The following is an 18,989-nucleotide window of genomic DNA, read 5'->3' as shown; positions in this document are numbered from 1 at the left end:
GGGAACTAACCTAATGCAGACAGTGCCTGAAAGGGTGGCCAGGGCAGCAATGCGAGTGATGGCAGGTTACCTGGCTATTGCTGTTTGCCGTACACAGAAGGTTGTGCGGTATAATGCCCACGATGAATGCCAGACCCTTGGTCAATGTCTAAAAAGGAGTACAAGGATTGTTCTGATTTTTTTTTTTTTAAAGGGGCTGATTGTTTTCTGACAATTTTGCAGATGTATCTCTATCTTTATATGGCACATACTGTATAATTCAGGCAAAGGCTCTTTCTAGACCAAGAAGCATGAGACTAAATCCTGCTAACTGCATTTTCCTTCAAGAAGCTCTTTCAGTATTTCAAAGAAAGAGCAACACAAATTACTCAATGCCTGGAAAGTGTGACTTACATCAAGACTGACTAAAGCAGTTCAATTTGCAAAGTTTAAGCAAGAGACCCTAAAGGTGACTTGCTCAGGATCCACCACTACCATTCGGAAGATTTCTGAACATATTTGGCTCTTTGATCATGGGACAGAAACATAAGATCCAGTGCCTGGAAACTGAAACAAAGCTAATGAAGAAAGAAAATACAAGGTTGAACTGTTTATTCAGAGATGGGATGGATAATCTGTCCCTTCAGCTGACTTTTTGCTGGACTGTTGGTTTCACTGGTAAATTTTCTTTCCATAAGCAGTTTTAGTAGCATATTTTTTGAAACAGTGTAGTATTTTCTCTCTTCACGTAGTATTATTTATTAACTCACTAATAAATGTCTGACTATCCTCCTGTAGACGTGGCTGAAGGATCCACTCATAAATTTCATCTAAGTGCAAATCATTTTCTTAGTGTCCTGTGTCTATTTTAGTAGTTCAAACCATGTCATATCACCTAGAATGGTTCTTGGAGATGTGATACTTCCTATTTGTTAATTCACAAGAGGTAAAGATGACATCTTTGCTAGGCTGTTGTTTTCTGCTGCCTTTTATTTCCCCTACACAGATATTTTTCCTGGCTACCTGGCTCGTACCTTTCCAATCACCTGCTGCCATTACAGACAACTTGACTTATTCCTAGACTCTTGCAACGTAATTTCCACAAGCGTAGAAGACATAAGCAACAACAGAACTTAATATTTACACAGAAGTCTGAGATATTCAGATGTTCATATATCCTCTCAAAACACTCCTGACATCTCTTTTTTATAGAAGGGAAACTGATGCCTGGTGAACTTTAAGGCCTTGCCCAAGGCCACACAGGGGCAATGCCAGATGGAAAGCACTGTGGTTCCTTTGCCTCAAAGCCTCAGCAAAATCAGACTTGGAGCATCTCACTTGTTTTGTTTCTTTCATATAATGCTACTGTGAGTTCCTTGATCTTCTTGAGAGAAAATGGAAAAGAAAATGAGAAGGGAAGCAAAAAAATCTATGAAAATTATAATTAAAATATTCTAAATCTACAGTTCAGACAACTAACCTCTGTCTATCCTGCAATGGATGAAATTTTTCATAGGAAAACACAAGTCTTACATGTGATTCTGACTGATAAAGCAAGCATTCCCATTTAAATTCTTGGAATTTAACCAGTACACATTATAATCTTCATTCTTCACTTGAGTGTCAGCATGCTATATCATATTGGTGTAAACGGAAACACATCATAAAACCTGGGTTTGAGTCAGAGTGCATTTTTAAGTTTTCTTTTTTATTTTTTCTTCATCTGAAAGTATTAAAAACCTCTCATAATTAATTCTACATACACTGTCAAAACATTATCTGAGTATCAAAAAAGGAAGGAAAAACAACAGTCATAAGTTCTTGAATTCTTGAAGAGAAAGGAAAAGAAAGGATAAAATAAAAAGAAAAAAAGAGATAAGTGTCCTGTGCCTATAGGTAGGGGATCAGCGTAGAGGTTTCAGAGTGATCATCTCTACAGAAGGGCTTCTTTCATGTTTTGACCAAACACTGAGAATATGTCAGCACAATGCTTACCTTTCACCCAGATAAATCTTTCCCTAATGGAAAGAATCAAGAAAAAAATACAACAGCTTTATATTCGTAATCTTTCTGAATGCTGCCAACCCCAGATTTTTTTCTACTTTTGTGGGTTCCTCCTCCCTTCCTAGTTATTTAGGCACACAATTAGATCACTGAAAGCTAAATACTGATCTACTCAAATTGATAAAAATTAAAGCCTTCAGAGAGGATTCTTCAAAGCCCACACTACTTTCTATATATACTGTATGCTTCTACATTTAAACAGGAGTTAGCACTATTTTCTTATTGCCACATTTCTGTGGCAGAAATATGATGATAAGAAAATGACAGATTAATATACTACAGAGAATATTTTCATACAGTAAATTATTCAGATAAAATATTCCTCTCTGGCTTTTGTTCAAAGAGGTTGATTTATCTTTGTGCTGAAGAGCCCACACAAGACCTCTGCAGTACTTCATAGTATTTTGAAGCTGGAACAGACCATTAGGATCATTTATTCTGATCTCATGCATAGTAGAGGCCAAAGAACCTCACCCAGTAATTTTAAGCCTGTAACTTACAGCTGTAAACTCACTCGTTCCCTCAAGGTTAACATCACTAGTGTGCAGAGGGTCTGCAAAAAGGTCTATACAGCATTTAAATCTCTCTTACGATCTATTTTGAAGACTGCTGAGAATTTATGAGGTTTAGGACACAGAGAAATTTACAGTGACAATGGGTACATGAGGTAACCCAGCAGGTGACTGCAAACCTCCCTAACTTATAACGACCTTTGGGGGAGAAAATCACCCACTTCCACAGAAAAATACATAAGAAAAAAGTATAAATATACACACATACATATGTATGTATGTGTTTGAAATCAGACACTATGTGAATACCACCTACCGAAACTTGAGAAATAAAAATCATGTAGTTTTCATCAGCACTCACAAGAGTTCTGCCAAAAAAAGAGACTGTCCAGAGTATGACGTTCTGTTCAGGTTCAAACTGCCAGTACATTTCCATGAGAATGCATAAAGATACCAGAAGCTAGTTTTAAACCAAGACTGGATTTCACTCTGAATGATACTCTCTAGTTCAACCACAACATACCAGCTTCATGCAAGAATAACTGTACGAAATGCAATGATCTGTATTATGCAGGTAGTCAAACCATGCTGGTCCCAAACAGCCTTAAAAGTCTATGACGTGATAATATGGATTCTCTTTTTCCACTATTAATCTTAGTTCTCCATTTATATTTTAGTATTACTAAATGCAAGAGTACAGTGATATGGCACCAGCACCTCTGAATCCATCCTAGGAGTGAGTTACTGCAGCGCCACAGCTGAGCGCACCAGGTGACAGAGGAAGGGCTCCAGCGGCAGGACAGCCTGTGCTGCCACCTCATGGGTTTCTCTTTCCTTCGAGAACTGCACAAGTTGAGAAATGAAAATGGTGAGTGCACTCAGCTTACTTAGTACCCAAACCAACAAAGAGCCAGCAGAACAAAAGCATGCAGCTTAATATAGCTACTTTCCCCTCGCTGCACTGTGCTCTTTCCACAATCAAAATGCCAGCTAGGAAATAGTAACAACCCCACATATTTGTTTCTTCCACTTCGTAAGATTACAGACTATGGTCAGGGTGGTTTTAGGATAAAAGAACACAAATCTTTCATTACGAGTTTATTTTTTCTAGATTTTGAAACAAGGCACGTTTACGAATTCTCATTTTTCAGGCAGCTTCACTGAAGAAGAGCCTTCAGAACAAATTGCTGTGTATTCCAGCAATGGGCTTATCAGTGCCGGCTATGAATGCTGTAAGTAATTTTTACACTGTAATTACTGAAGCACAAAGGTAGAACAAAAAAATTAATCCAACCCTCTCTTCTCAAAATTTTAGTATTGATTGAAGAGCATAATGCACAAAATGTAACTTTCTTGTCTTCAGAAAAGCAGTTCACAAGAACCCAACCAGTCCTTTTTGTTTCAAAAAATAGAATTACTTGAAGAAATACTTAAAGCGTGACACCATTTACCTACCCACTCCAAGAAAAGATACATATCTTCCTCACTGTTAGCTGAAAGGTTAAATATCTATAAAACAATTCAAGAAGCAAAATGTAATAGAGGAGAAGCATAAGTTAAGATAAAAAATAACACCTTTCCAAAAAGGATGGGATTTGAAGGAAAGAAAAAATAGTATTTTTAAGAAAAAGAATCTGAAACATTTTGTCTGACACACCCCAAAATACAAGTTTACTTTAAACAACAGGAAAATAACTTTCCCAAGAACGAGGATGCAATTTTGGTGCCTGCACTGAGTTTGTGCATGCCACCAGTTAGTACCACAGACCAGCAGCAAAGCACAGCAGTTGACAGATTCTGGCAGATAAATGCCAGGGGTCAGAAGCTTCCTCTGTGAACAGCTCGATATCGTGAGGGATTTCTTGCAGCTTCACAGGAAGCATCTAGTAGAGGCTAACACAGAAGGGTTACTGCACTTAATGGATCACTGGTCTCTTTTCATTTTCTACAGTACCTTCTGTCATAGCTAGAAAACATTTTTGTAGAGCAAGCATCAGTGAAAAGCCATTTATCTCCAGAATGGACATTCTACACTTATATTCTCCACCAAGAAAAAAAAAATCCTGATCCTGCAACAATTACTTGGAATTTACTCTAACCTAAAGACAAAGTAAATTCTGAGAGACAGAGGCACACTCTTGGGGATTTTCAAATCCAAGTAAAATTGTTCCCTCATGTCCATAAAGAAGTAATGGATTGCTCAATTCTAATGCTATTCCTACACAGCACATAACTGTTTGCTTCCCAAGAACACCTTCACAGATACACGGCCATGCTTGCAAGAGAAAAACGACGTCTGATTCCTCATGCAGGGTCCAGGCAACACAGGCCACAAGCTTTGTCCATTATGAGGCCAGCATGAGCTGGAATGTGAACTAAAACCATGGTTCATATGTGAAGGAAGGTAGGATGTACAAGAAAACATTTTGACACAGTTTATCTTCCCTGGACAAGAACAGGATAGTGAGTCAAAGTTTAAGTCCTGTTTATCTCCTCAGTCAGCGGACCTTCATGCTGCCTCGTACTCAAGCAGGTTGCACCATGTCATTCAAGCCTGTACACTCCAGGCTATTCTCAGGACAAGTACCTTATGTTTCAATTATTTTTATGAAGCACAATGATCTCTAACACCATGGAAACTAACAGAGCATGAGAATTTTAGAAGCACAGGTGTCAGCAAGTTCATTTCTGAATCTCAAAATAATCACATCGCAGTCATTTCATATACAAGAACTTTACCAATGTTAAGATTCATGCTATTGTACTGCAGGAATCCTGCATTTTAATTTTCAATGAAAAATAAACTAGGAAAAAAAAAAAAGGAGCAAAGGAAACAAATTAACCAAACCATTTCATATTCAAACACAGCTACCGAGTCCATCCTTATACTGGAGTTTGCACCATTTGAAGTAGGAGTTTTAGGTCAATGACAGAGAAACTTCCATGGAAAGGTTCCCTGCTCTCAGTGATGAATGAAATTATGTTCTTCCAGTCCAACTATTTGTTATAGGTTGCAGCAATGTGTTTAGAAACCCACTGCATGTAATCATAGTGGATATTCCACAGAAACTCATGAACCATCTGTCTATTAAAAGGCTGCCAGTAATTTCATAAATCCAGGCTGACCGCCATGCTTATATTCTATACACTCCTTCCTATTCAACATGGTTCAGCAATATGTAGAGTGATTCCTGTTTAATGCCATTTTAAGAGAGCAGTGAGAGAAATCCAAGTGCTGTGGGTAACCTCACAGAGCTAAATCTACACTGAAAAAAGATCCTACGTTACCAGCTGCTGTTTGGCTAGTATTTAACAGGCATCATGACACAAGTAGATCCCAAGCAATCTGGAGAACACAAAGCAGTCAGAAAAGGGAGGACGTTGCACATGTGAGTTACAGCACAGCACACATGAAGGGGAACAGCCAAAGCTGAGGTAAGCTCTGCTGGCAGAGAGAGCAGGTTGTGCAATAGGAAATGGGCAGACAAGCAGGAAAAGCCAGAGCTGTAAAGGGCTAACTTAACCTGGGGCACATGCCAAAGAGTCCTGCCACTAACACTCTGCAAGACCCATGGGCCTGCTCTGTACACACCGGTGAGCAGAAAAATCCTTCTAATTGTGGAGGAAGAGAGGAGGAATTCTCACACAGGCTGTGATATTGCTACAGGAAGATCACTGCTATGTCATACAGATAGCAAGCAGCCATGGGTAGCAGCTGACCATGACATTTTAGAGCAAGTTTTTGAAGAAAAAGAAAAGCAATTCATTTTATTTTCCCCAAATAAGAGTAGAGTTCAGGTGCAGTAACTGTTTCCCACGCAGCTATTTTACACTCCAGGGCCTCTACAATTTACAGCGGGAGTATGGCTGGAAGAAAGTTGCAGGAAGCATCTTGCTCTCTACTAGAAAACCTGTTCAGCTCATCAGACAAAATCCTATCTCTTAATGCTTTAAAATGTTTTTCAGAAGTTTTATGCTAAGAAATTTTAATCATCTTGACTGCAGCTAGCGTACTCTCCAGCCCTTCCATTTATTTCCCATTTGTACTTGACATTCCTCCCAGTCCCACACAGCTTTGGCTCCAGCCCAGAGACAAAAGCAACGGCCACTCAAAAGAGCAAACTGCTGGGCTGGAAGCCGGGAGATGACCATGAGTCAGTTGTCTTCATTCTGATATCTACAGGTCTCCATACTTCGCAATCTCATATTCTTGAAAAAATTCTGCTGTTTTCCCATGAAGAGCCAGATAAAACTGCCATCTTCAGCAAGGTGACAGAATTCACATCCAATAACTTTGAGCAGAGCTGGGAATGGACGCTTGTCTTGGATATGGCAAACCTATATTGGACCAGCATACTCCCATCATTATCAGCACATGAGTCAACATATGTGGCAGGTTACACAACTTCCAAAATCAGAGAATAAGACTTTTCCTTGAAGCATTTCACATGGATGTGAAAGCAATGCTTTCTAACTCTACAGAACTACTTTAAGTAGTTTAAGTAAAGACAGTTCAGCAACTAACAGGAGATCAATTAGCAGTGCAAACAGCTGTGTCTCAGTGTGCAGAGGTGTCAATACATGGTTTACAGTTCAATACTACGAGTATTACAATTGAGAGACATTGCCAAACAAGTACTGACTTAGTGAATTATTCTTTCAATCACACTAAATCACACAGCTCAAACAACAGACTGAGGATAAATTTAGGAAGATGCAAATTATAGTAGAACTTAGATGAAGTTACTTGCATTATAACTGATTTCAAACAGTGTCACCTTCAAATTCAGGCATCTATTAGGACTCCAGTCCAGCAAAAGATATAAGCATGTGCTTAAGCTTTAAAATCTACAGACCACTCTGAATGTTGGTGGACCGCTCAAGAATTTCAGTGTGTCCTTTCCTTCAGTATTGTTCCAAGCTGGACCACAGAACATCCAAGAGTATTTTGAGCATGGGGAAGACATACTGAAACAAACTGTGTACAGCCTGTTTTTCTGCTTACATTATATATATATATAGCAACATTTTAAAATGTTTCTATACTACAATGGTATTTTTGAAAGAAGACAAAAGTATGACGTTTAGACAATGTCAGTATCTAAAGATAATCAGCAGAAAGACTGAGAAGGACATAAACCTTATCTTTCTTTTTAACTCATTAAATAAAATGAGCTTTTAAATTGGCTGTTTCCCTTTGACATTCAGTTTGGAGAAACTAGTTCTCACCTCTCACCTCTAGATACAGATCCTTAATCTCTTACAGGATCTTTTAAATTTTTTTCTTTTTGCCAACATATGCCCACAGCACAACAGTATGAAGATGCTCAGTCCTAAAAATCTGCAGATTCTCAATGGACAGGGAGGTCTTAATTGACAATGTAACTTCATGGACATCAACAGTTATTTAAAAAATAAAAGGTTTTCAGGATCAGGATGCATTAACATCATTCATTTAAATTATTCTTTAAAATTATCCTTCACCTAAATGAACAGCAGTTAACAGAAACTCTGAACAGCACTATTGCCTTATTTTGCTAGAGATCATGCATGTTCAGAAATGAGCAATGCCGGACGTGAATATTTGACACTAGCAATTTATTTTAATATATACATATAGGACTAGAGCAAAATGGACTTAAATGTACTAGTAGACTAAACAATAGAATCACTGATGAAATTAAGACTTGGATAAGTGCAGTTTTGGAAAGGAACCTGACAGTAGTCTAAATGTCTCATCCCTATGGCACACTGTGAATGGTGGGTTCATTAGAGGAATCACTAAGAATCACTGTGGTTAGAGCTGACTTAAGATTTATCTCCAGAGCGCAGCAGCAGTGAACAAGACGCTAGAAGGCAGAAAAGAAATGGAGGTAGTACAAAGCTGGGAACAGATTGAGTGTTTATGTCATTAGAGGCCTCACAGACATTTCAGACTGTTTTAATTCTACTGTGAAATATTTTCCTTTTGGCTTCTTCATGTGAGGTTTATTATTATTTACAATTCCATAGTAAAAAAATCCATACTTCCATTTTATCTCTCACTAGGATTCCCAAAACATCTTACAGCATTAAATAAAGCTTAAATGAACAGGAATAATTTTAAATTTACTATTGTGGACTGCAAACAGATGTCAAGAGAAGTGCAGGCATAAGTAGAGATGAATGTGAATCTGTCGAGAAATATTGGGTATTAAATCTTTCCATTATTCATATGAAATGGAAAAGCATTGTTTTCATTAGTATTATTATTTTGCAGAAAGTAGTAAAACGAACTCATTCAAGGTCATGGAGAATTAGATTAATTGGTATAGTCTGTCCTACATTTCGAAATGTGGGACCATGTGATGAGAGGCTCTGAATCTTTAGATCTTCAAAGTCATCTGAATTGCAATTTATATCCGTGAAACTAATTCCCTCACTTTTCTAGACTTCTCTGACCACTATTTATTGCAGAGCTACACTATTTAATCATTTAATTGAACCCATCTTCCCCCATCAATTTTTCTAACAATTGTTTAAACTCCTGGAAAGAGTTCTGTCCAGCGAGATTACTTTATCTTTCCAGAACAGAATGTCAAAAACTGGAGGGGAAAATGCCAAGTTAATGGGAAGTTCTGAGCTCAATTAATGCATAGGAGGGGAAAAAAAAAAAAAAAAAAAGCAAAGAACGCCAAACCTGAGAACTGTATCTAAACTAAAAAGCTCTGTAGTTATTGCCAGAAAGTAATGGCCTTGTGTAAGTTAACTATGAAGCGCAAAAGTATTCGTTTTTAAGAATATAATGAACAGATGTACATAAGACTCTGAAATTTAACTAGAGCAGCACAGGAATGAACAGTAAGCACAGTAATCAATGGCAGTATCAGTATGTGCACTGGTTTGCAGCCATGCCACCTGTACCCAGCGACAGATACATCCCATTTAAACAGGACTGAAGTGAATCAGTAGGTAGATGGCAGCTTCCTAAAAGGAATTATGGTACAGAGAGAAAGGACAGTCTCAATTCAACAGGAGACTTTCTCCATATGAAATTACTGTTGAAACGAAAACCCGGTGTTTGATTTAGTTCTGAAACTTTCAAATATTATGTCATAATAAAGGTATGAAAGATTTATTGTGATATTTGTTCATGAGTAAGCAATTTAATTGGATGTCCCTGATGTCCAACTCAAAAACCTCTATCTTTCTTCTCTAATAAGGTTTTCTCAGTTGTTCCAGTCAGAGGAATTTTTCTTTCTCTTTTGGATTATGATACAGTTACAATGTTTCTATATGGCAACCATTATTCACCCAGAAGAGTTTCATTTCAGTGGTGGTAAAGCAAGTAATCCCTATAACCATTCTTTACCTCCCAGAGAGCTGAGAGGCTTAGCCTGTGTTTGCCAAGCCTCTGAGATGCCTGAAAAAAGGTTACCATAGGTTACAAGGTTATTAAAAATCATGGAATATCCTGAGTCAATTCCTGCCCTCAAGTCTGGCACCTCTTCCTATCAGCATCCCTCTGGTTTCATAACGAAACAAGCAGTTTCATTCCCTCTTTATTCCATGTAAGACTACCACCAACTGTTTACGAAGCTCAAATTCAACATCATTCTGAGAGGATTTTATAGCTTCCACATAACCAGTGCAAGAGTTCTTTGTTCTCTGGATGGTTTAACTGGAGAGGACTTTAGGCTACTCAGGGATCATGGCCAGAGCAACAGACTGGTAAAGAGGCCAGTTTCTTTTCAGGGCTATTTGCAACTTAAATGGAAGCAAGTACTGCTCACTTCCTATCTTCTTCTGCCCCCTAGTGAGCTTTGATTTTCATTCCACCCGAACAATCGTGGCGGCTTCATAACATAAATGCATTTAGAAGTGCTGAAACACCAAACTCTTTTTCTTTTGACATCCTTTAGAAGTGTTCTTCTTATCATTCTCCGCTAAACAAGTCAGAAATCAAAGAGCCTTTTCTAGCCCTACGGTGCTAATATGGAGGAAGTGATTTTTACTGAACAGGGAAACACCCACAAAATTGGGATACCATAAAATCCCATTAAAAATGTCAAAGAAATATTTGTTGATTTCTATTTCTCTGCTTTACTAGAAGTCTGAAGTTAGGAAGATCACACATTGGTTCTTTCACAAATCACTGTTTAATTGTTAAAAAAACACAAAATGAAAACAAACAAACAAACAAAAACCCCTATGATGTCCGCTTCCTAGAAAGCATCTCAAATACAGCACCAGATCAAACCCACTACTATACCTCAGTAAGTAGGGAAAAGTGATTCAGTTAGATCTTTTGATCTAACTTAGCATCAGGTACGTTTATGGGAAGTCCCTCCATGGTACTGCATTAAACAGTAGCCAGTCCAGCAAACACCACTGTGTACTATTTAATAAATATGTTTACTAGTAAAAGTTTTCAAGATTGGGATTGTAGAGAATAGCAATTAAGATAAGAAACCAACATCGCTTACTGCACTGCGTTCCGCTCTGGGGCCAACAATGTAAGAAGGACATGGACCTGTTGGAAAGGGTCCAGAGGAGGCCACCAAATGATCAGAGGGCTGGAACAGCTCTGCTGTGAGGACAGGCTAAGAGAGTTGGGGTTGTTCAGCCCGGAGGAGAGAAGGCTCCGGGGAGACCTTATTGCAGCCTTTCAGTGCATAAAGGGGACCTGTAAGAAAGCTGTAGAGGGACTTTTTACAAGAGCATGTAGTGATAGGACAAGGGGTAATGGCTTTAAACTGAAGGAGGGTAGATTTATATTAGATATAAGGGAAGGTTTTTCACCATGAGGGTGGTGAGACACTGGAACAGGCTGCCCAGAGAAGCTGTGGATGCCCCATCCCTGGGAGTGTTCAAGGCCAGGCTGGACGGGGCTTTGAGCAACCTGGTCTCGTTGAAGGTGTCCCTGCCCGTGGCAGGGGGTTGGAACTAGACGATCTTTAAGTTCCCTTCCAAACCAAACCATTCTTTGATTCTGTGATTGTAACTTTGCCTGTCTTTTCAGTTATTTATTTTCAGATGTAAATGTAACTTCTCTCATGTAGTTGCTATGAAAATGTTGGTACTATTCCCAAAAAACAGAGTTGTCCAATACAGAAGTCAAAAGCAACAAAATACCTTAACAGAAATAGTGCTTGTAAAACAAAATAACAGTCACAATAGAATTCTTTGCTACTACAAAGCCTGGCAATTAAACCTGTCAGAAGCTGGACAAATACAGATTTTGCCAAGGAAATTAAAATAAATATCAAATGGGACAGGAACAAGAATGTAGAAGCATATTATCTAAGGCTGGCTCAAAATTAAATTAATATTTTGCCTTTGAACCTGAAGGCAAAGTAGGATAGATGATTAACAATTCTAGAAATAGAAATCACCACATATGAGTTGGAGGTAAGAGCTGAACAGTCAAGCATGACAGAGCAGATGATGCTAATTCTAAAACACCAAAAGCATTTGTTTACCAAAAGTATGTCATGCCACAGAAACCCTGTGCTTTTCCTAATGGCATTGTATACGGAACATAAGGACTTGAAGTCCAAGGGGAATAGTCGGGCGAGTGAAAACCACACCTTATAAAAGTGAGGAGCTTCGTTCATTTGTTCCATGTACACATGTACATATATCTGCAAGGAAAAGTGTAGGAGTGAAGAAGACAACTATTGTAAGGAAAAAGCTAACACTATGACACCAGGCCAAAGAGGTAGGAACTACAAATACAAGTCTGGAATACCTTTTCTGTAGAGCAATAGGATGGACTATCTGAAAAGGTCATGCTTGATAATTCTGTAACTAGGATTCTACAGGGAACTTGCTCCTGCTAAAATAAAATGTGCGTATTGGTCTAGGAGCTGTTTTCCATTCACATGACATAACTGTAACAATGACCATAGGTATTTCATCAAGAGTAATCTCCTCCTCTCAGGACAGAATGCTAAATATAGTCCCTTTGGTTACTGAATGAAACAGACAAAATAATTTCAAAGTTGTAATTAATGATTAATGTGTCAGAAGCAGGTAAGTGAGGAAGACAACGACACTTCCTGGGAGTATAATGCACAGACTTCCAGCTGCAGACCTGCACAGTGGAGCTTAAATTGCCTTTCACCCCTCCAAATGGGAATGTAACAGGAGCTTCCACTGAAAGCTGAAATTAATCAAAGCTGTTAACTTTTGCACAAATAACTAATTTCTGTGGACCATCCTGCAGTCTTGGGACTGAAAGAATTCAGTACATTCAGTGTATTTCCATGTATTGCTTATGGCAAAGCAGGAGAGATGGTGACTATGAAAGCAGAGAGGAATCAGAACTGGTTATACCAGTTTTACCTCAAAGGGAATCCCCAGCTGACTGTTCAGACAAGCTTTCCGTTTCCTCTAGTCTGCTAGAAATGGCATGTCAATTGTCTCTGACAGCAGTATGGATAAAAACGCCAAAGTAGAGAGAACTATCACACTAGACAAACAGAAAAGTATTCAATGTTTGTTTCAGAGGATTCTCATTCTCCACTCATAATTAAAACTATTAGGGTTTTGTAACTTTAAAGTTTTTATTTTTGCCTAGTGAAAACATTATCACAGATCAAAGAAGACAGAGAAATGGGATGCCTGATGTTGGTCCTTGAAAAGTAGTTTTGCAGTGCACCTGTTATTGTGAAATAGCAATAATGACACTGATATAAATTATTACAGATTTAAGGTACGCCACTTTGCAAATTACCAAATTGAAGCACCCTAAAAGGGCCTGATTTTCAGGAGAGAGACAGCATTTAAAAACATTGCATCCCCTAACAGGTGTCTCAAGCTTTGTACTCAAAATCATCAGCATTATTTTAACATATTTTGCCCTAAAAAAATAAAACACACACAAAGAAGCAGTATTAGAATGAAAAGTCATTTTATTCACCCACTTAAGAGACCTTCATCTTGTTCAGCAACGTTAAAGTTTTTACAAAGCTGTACGGTAACAACCACTGGAATGCAATTAGTCTTGGGTATTACAAAAGCTGGGGCAATGTTTGGCTGGTATTTACATTTTCACTGAATTTATCATTTAAGACAATGAAGTGATCGGAATGAAAACACCCTGGTCTAGCCAGAAGAGCTACAGATTCTATAATGAAGACAGAGATTGACAGTAACTAAGTCAAAATATGTAGGCCAGGACATGATACAAGAGAGAATATACTTACTGAAACTTTCCACAAGGTCAAGGGCAACATGAGTAGCAATATCCATTCCAGTATTTATGTAAGACTGGCAGTTTTTCAGAGACGAAAGAGCAGAATCCACGCAGTTGAATGAGATTCTTGCACCGCCTGGCATCTTGAAATTGTTACTCTAGAAATAACAGACACAACATTTTGAATGCAGTTTACACTCAAAGAATTTGGGAGAGAAAACAGAAGTACAGCTGGCTAACCATAAAGCAGTGTCAACTGGTGAAACATCAGAGCGGGGATGAAATCTTAGCTCCCAAGATGTCAGTAATTTCAGTGGAACTGCAATTGACCAGAGGTTTTCAATTCACCTCCTAGTCAATATTAAGAAAAACTACACCGCAAAAAGCAACTTGCAGTTTTTGTCTGCTCATTCCTATTGCTAAAGCACAATGAGGTCCAAACTTAATGATTATGTTCACTTGAAAACTGCTCCTCTATTTCAGATCCAAAGCAGCCCGCATGCCCAAAAACTTGTCTGTGTTTTCTAGGCATATTACCAACTAGGCTAGAAAGAAATATGATTTCTCACATCCAGTTCAGCCTCACCAACTACAAGACTGTTTCAACAGTTGGCCCTTGGAAAAAATAATCTAACAAAGAGCCAGTCTTCTAAGAATGTACTTAACAGTAAAATATCTAGCACCATTTTTAAATAAAAGCCCACCTTAAAAATGCTGCCTGCTTCTCCCAAAGATACTACAAACTTTTAGTACCAACATTCCATCAGCACAGAATAGTGTTGCACAGGAATCATATTTATCTTCTTTACCGCTGTCTTCCTTTCCAATACAAACCCACAAGCTACAGGCTTGCAGGGATTAACTGCTTCTCCTTAAGTGGGTTAGCTTACGCTGTGCCTATCCACACTGACCACATCAGGTGGCTTCTTCTCAAAAATTCCAACTTCTGCTTTTCCTTCTTCATGCTTTGCCATAACTTGCTCAGACAACATGCAGCTATTACAATAAAGATGAACCTGGTGGGCAGCTTTATATTCTAAGTTGCAGGAGATAAGAAAAATTCTGCTCAGCTTTAGATACACAGTTGTTCACAAAAACAAAAGTCTTGGATAGACAGAAATACTGCGTTAGTCCGTGTAAAGAACTGATATGTTCAAGGACTACACTGAGACCATATTGGGGGAGGGAGAGAACAGAATCCACAACCCAAATTGAGGTATATCATAAGTTTTACCTGAATCGTACACAAAATAACAAGGATATGAGTTGTATCAACAATAGCCTTTGTCAGGCTATAATCCAACAGAAATCTACAAAATATCTAAATAGAAAGGACAGAGCTTTGCCCAAACTTTGCATACCTAAGGCTGTATCTCCCTCTACTACTTTCCCTGAGATACCAGAACTACATCACGCACTCACCCTAACCTGAACAACATTGCCACACTCCTCGTGAATATCATGCTAACTATGAGAAATGAATATCTGCTGTCATGCTTTTTTTCTCTTTCCTTGGTTATCTTTTTTTTTTTCTATTTAAAAATGTGCTTGGCCACTCAAGACTACCATTTATTACGCTGTTTTTACATCATGGTCTTCCAACAGCATTTTAACAACAGTGATGGCTCAAGTTCATCACAACTTGAACTTCGGAATTACATATATTGCTTTCCTCTCTATCCCCTTCTAAAGGTGCATCCTGCCACAGAGGAGGCAGCAGCCTTTAACAACAGCTCTTTATGTCAGCTCATGCTCTCCCCACCAAAAAACAGTGATAGATGTCTTTAAAGATCTTTAGAGTCTGTCAAACTAACAGAAGACAAGGAAAAGGTTCCTTACAGAACTTCTTGAAAGTAAAGGAAAATTACGCTTTTAAAGATTTAATAATCAATGCTTTCAGCTGTTACATTATTTAACTTTCCTTTCTTAAAAACACCTGTTTGCCATCTTAGCAAGACTGTGTAGAACCTCTGTGATCCAAATATATGCTACTAAATAGTCACATAAAATCACGTTAGCAGCTTTATCTTTCTAGGCCCATTTAGTGTATCAAAGTTAACAGTGAGAACCTAATGCCCTTCTTGAACTTGGTAAATCTCACTCACTGAGAAAGCCTGCTGTTCTTTTGGAAATATCACAGATACGCACTGTGAAAGGCAGAAATCTGTAAAAAACAACAGTGAAAAGTTAAAAAGGCTTCTTCATTCTCTTGACATTTGTGGAAGCACTGAGCAAACCACACAGGAACAGAAATTATTGTTTACAATATTGTATCATACCATTGTATTGGTAGTTTCATCTCAAATAGTCTTTTGGAAAGTAACTTCAGTACTCTTGGACAAATTTTCCATATTTTTTTAAATAAAAGATTATTTTTCTTAGAAACTGTTTATGATCACTCTTGAATTTTCGAAGTGAAATCTTCAGCTTGCAGCTGTCCATTCTGCCTTCAGAGGAAAAGCCACATTCCCCACTGGAACTGGTTTCACAGCAGTGTTTTTAAAGCACTTTTTCTGGCTAGGAAGGTCATAAATGGGCGCATCAATGAAGCACCTAAAATTTGCAAGTTCGGCCCTCCAGCCCCCTCACTTCTGGAAAACAGAACCAGCAAAACCATAGTTGAAAAGGAGACCAAGTGAGACTACCGAAGCAGGTTTTTTTTTCTTCCAACAGTAAGTGATCAAATGGTCCCGACAGGATTACCAAGCAGCAAACTCAAATTACAGCTTCTATTCTGCCACTTATTTTAAAGATTTGAGCAAACGATCGAATTTCTCTATGCTTTAATATCCCACATGATAAAGCAGAGATTAAAGAAAAGGTACTTCTGTAACACAAAATCTATAGGTGACAAGTGCTTACTGACTCCCAGGATTAGTGTTTACCTCCTGAATTCACTTGGTGACCATCAGGGAGACGTTACTCCCCTGCCACGAGGCCCGGGGGCAGAGCCCACCGAGCACACAGAATCACAGAATGTCAGGGATCGGAAGGGACCTCAAAAGATCATCCAGTCCAATCCCCCTGCCAGAGCAGGAACACCCAGATGAGGTTACATAGGAAGGTGTCCAGCCAGGTTTGAATGTCTCCAGAGAAAGAGACTCCACAACCTCCCTGGGCAGCCTGTTCCAGTGTCTGTCACCCTCACTGAGAAGAAGTTTCTTGTCATATTTAAGTGGAACCTCCTGTGTTCCAGTTTGTACCCATTGCCCCTTGTCTTATCGTTGGTTGTCACTGAGAAGAGCCTGGCTCCATCCTCCTGACACTCATTCCTTACATATTTATAAACATGAATGATGTCACCCCTCAGTCTCCTCCACGCTAAAGAGACCCAGCTCCCTCAGCCTTTCGAGCAGGAAGCTCCTTGTCACCCACGCACGGAGGGCGCGGGCCCCGCACCCCCTCCCCGCTCCCTCGGCCGGGACAGCGCTGCCCTCACCCCGCCACAGAGGAAGGGGCAGCGAGGGCAGCAACCCCGCCAGCGGCCGCCGCTCACCTGGTCCCGGCTGCCGAGGCCTGAGGGGCTCCTGCTCCAGGGGTGGCCCCCGCAGCGACGCTCTGGGCGACAGGAGCCGGCGGGCGCGCAGGGCCCGGGAGAGGCGGTCCGGGCGGGCAGCGGAACCGCCTCATCAGCCGGCGCCTCTCCACATGACGGCGCCGTCATGTGATGGGAGGGCTCGGCCGCGCCGCTCGGAGGGGCCGCCGCTTCCTTCCTTCACCCGCTGCCCGCGCCTCACCTGCCGCCGCAGCTGGCGGAGCGGAGCGGAGCACCCTCCTCGCTGCCGCCACTCCCCGCACCGGCCGCGGGGAAGGGTGAGCGGGGCTGGCACCGGCGGGGAGGCCGCTGTGTGAGGGGAGGCGGCGGGAGCGGGGGGTGCAGCCGGCGCCGCTCCGAGGCGGGTGGCGGTTGGTCTCGCGCCGCGGCGGTTGCCGCGAGGCCGGTTCAAACCGTGAGGGAGGGAGGGAGGGAGGCGGCGCCGCCGCCGCGACCCGCGGGGGCCGGTTTGGAAGCCCGGTCCGGCTGCTCGGGGCCCTGCGGAGGAGGCTCCGCAGCGGCGGGAGCGCCCTGCGCCGCGCTGACGGGAAGGCCGGCCTCCTGCTCCTGGTTCTGGGGCGGGAGAGGCGCCGTCGTCTGCAGTTCTTCTCAGAAAGTTGTTGGTGACAAGGAAAGCCAGCTCATAACTTCCTATATAAATGTTTCTAAATGTAAAAGCTTAATTTTAGCGGTGCTGCGCGCTGTATCTTGCAAGAAACATGTTAAAATAAATAAAATTGACCAGGAAATGCAAGCACAGCACAGAAGCCAGCCCTTCAGCGATAAATAAAGGAACTAAACTGGATTGTTTCCATTTGCTATAAAAGTTCTCCTTGTTACTAAAGCCTGTTGCAGACAATTTGGTTGTATTTTTTAAATGACTATTATTAACACATCTTTTAAAATGTTTTTGCTTTCCTGCATTCTTTTCTTTGCAAAGTCTCAATTGCTTCAGTATTTGAGATAGTTTCATTCTTCAATGGTTGTCTTCAACTTATTTTGTATAAAAAGTTGTGCTTCCTTTGCCAGGTCACAGAGGTGACTGAGTCAAACACTGTATGTGCTGATGATGAATTCCATGCATTTTTTCATTTTACAAAGCTGCAGATAATTTAGACTGCAAAAACTGAAATATTTGAGAGTACGCTTAAAAATCCACAAAGATTAAACTATCACAAATATGAATATGAGCCACTCTGAAGGTGCGTGGTTTTGTTTTTCAGGTTATTGATGGAGCAGCTAGTTTTCTCATCAGACTTTCTTCTTCGAATAACCTAAAGACTAACGATCAGAATCTGAGTGCAAGACTTGTGCCGTGCTGCCACGTCCAGCTCCACAATGGTTGATTTTCTAGCTGAAAACAATCTCTGCGGTCAGGCAATTCTTCGGATTGTCTCCTGTGGAAATGCCATCATTGCAGAACTTCTAAGACTTTCTGAATTTATTCCTGGTGTATTCAGGCTAAAGGACAAGGCTGATCAACAGAAGTATGGGGATATCATATTTGATTTCAGTTATTTTAAGGTAAGTCCTTTTGTTGTTAAACTTCTCCTAAAAGCATTGCTGTCCTGCATGAGGGTGCTTCAGGTTATGAAACAGCCTTTCCTGACTATTGTGTTTATTCGTAGCATTCTTCAGAGTTGACTATCATGACTTCCTACTTAGTTTTTACCAAAAATTTACCAAATTGAGGTAGAAATTGGGATATGCTTGCATGCTA

At 40.2% G+C, this 18,989-nt stretch overlaps 2 protein-coding genes across 2 annotated transcripts in view; one reads left to right on the top strand and one right to left on the bottom strand.

The window, feature by feature from the left end:
* The window catches only part of NSMCE2 (NSE2 (MMS21) homolog, SMC5-SMC6 complex SUMO ligase), a 131,839-nt gene extending 114,441 nt beyond the window's left edge, over positions 1–17,398 (bottom strand). Inside the window, 4 exon segments of the mRNA XM_065627518.1 lie at positions 13,745–13,892; positions 15,840–15,898; positions 17,231–17,318; positions 17,321–17,398. Of these exon segments, the coding sequence (XP_065483590.1) occupies positions 13,745–13,892; positions 15,840–15,898; positions 17,231–17,318; positions 17,321–17,398 (373 nt within the window).
* WASHC5 (WASH complex subunit 5) overlaps positions 17,357–18,989 on the top strand; it is a 28,358-nt gene continuing 26,725 nt past the window's right edge. The window contains exons 1-2 of the mRNA XM_065627516.1: positions 17,357–17,547; positions 18,493–18,793. Of these exons, the coding sequence (XP_065483588.1) occupies positions 18,608–18,793 (186 nt within the window). The 5' untranslated portion in view covers positions 17,357–17,547; positions 18,493–18,607. The remainder of the gene's footprint in view (positions 17,548–18,492; positions 18,794–18,989) is intronic.

This window comes from Caloenas nicobarica, chromosome 2, assembly GCF_036013445.1.
Source record: "Caloenas nicobarica isolate bCalNic1 chromosome 2, bCalNic1.hap1, whole genome shotgun sequence".
NCBI lineage: Eukaryota > Metazoa > Chordata > Aves > Columbiformes > Columbidae > Caloenas > Caloenas nicobarica.
The sequence above is the reverse complement of the archived record's forward strand: the minus strand, read 5'-3'. Positions and strand labels throughout refer to the sequence as shown.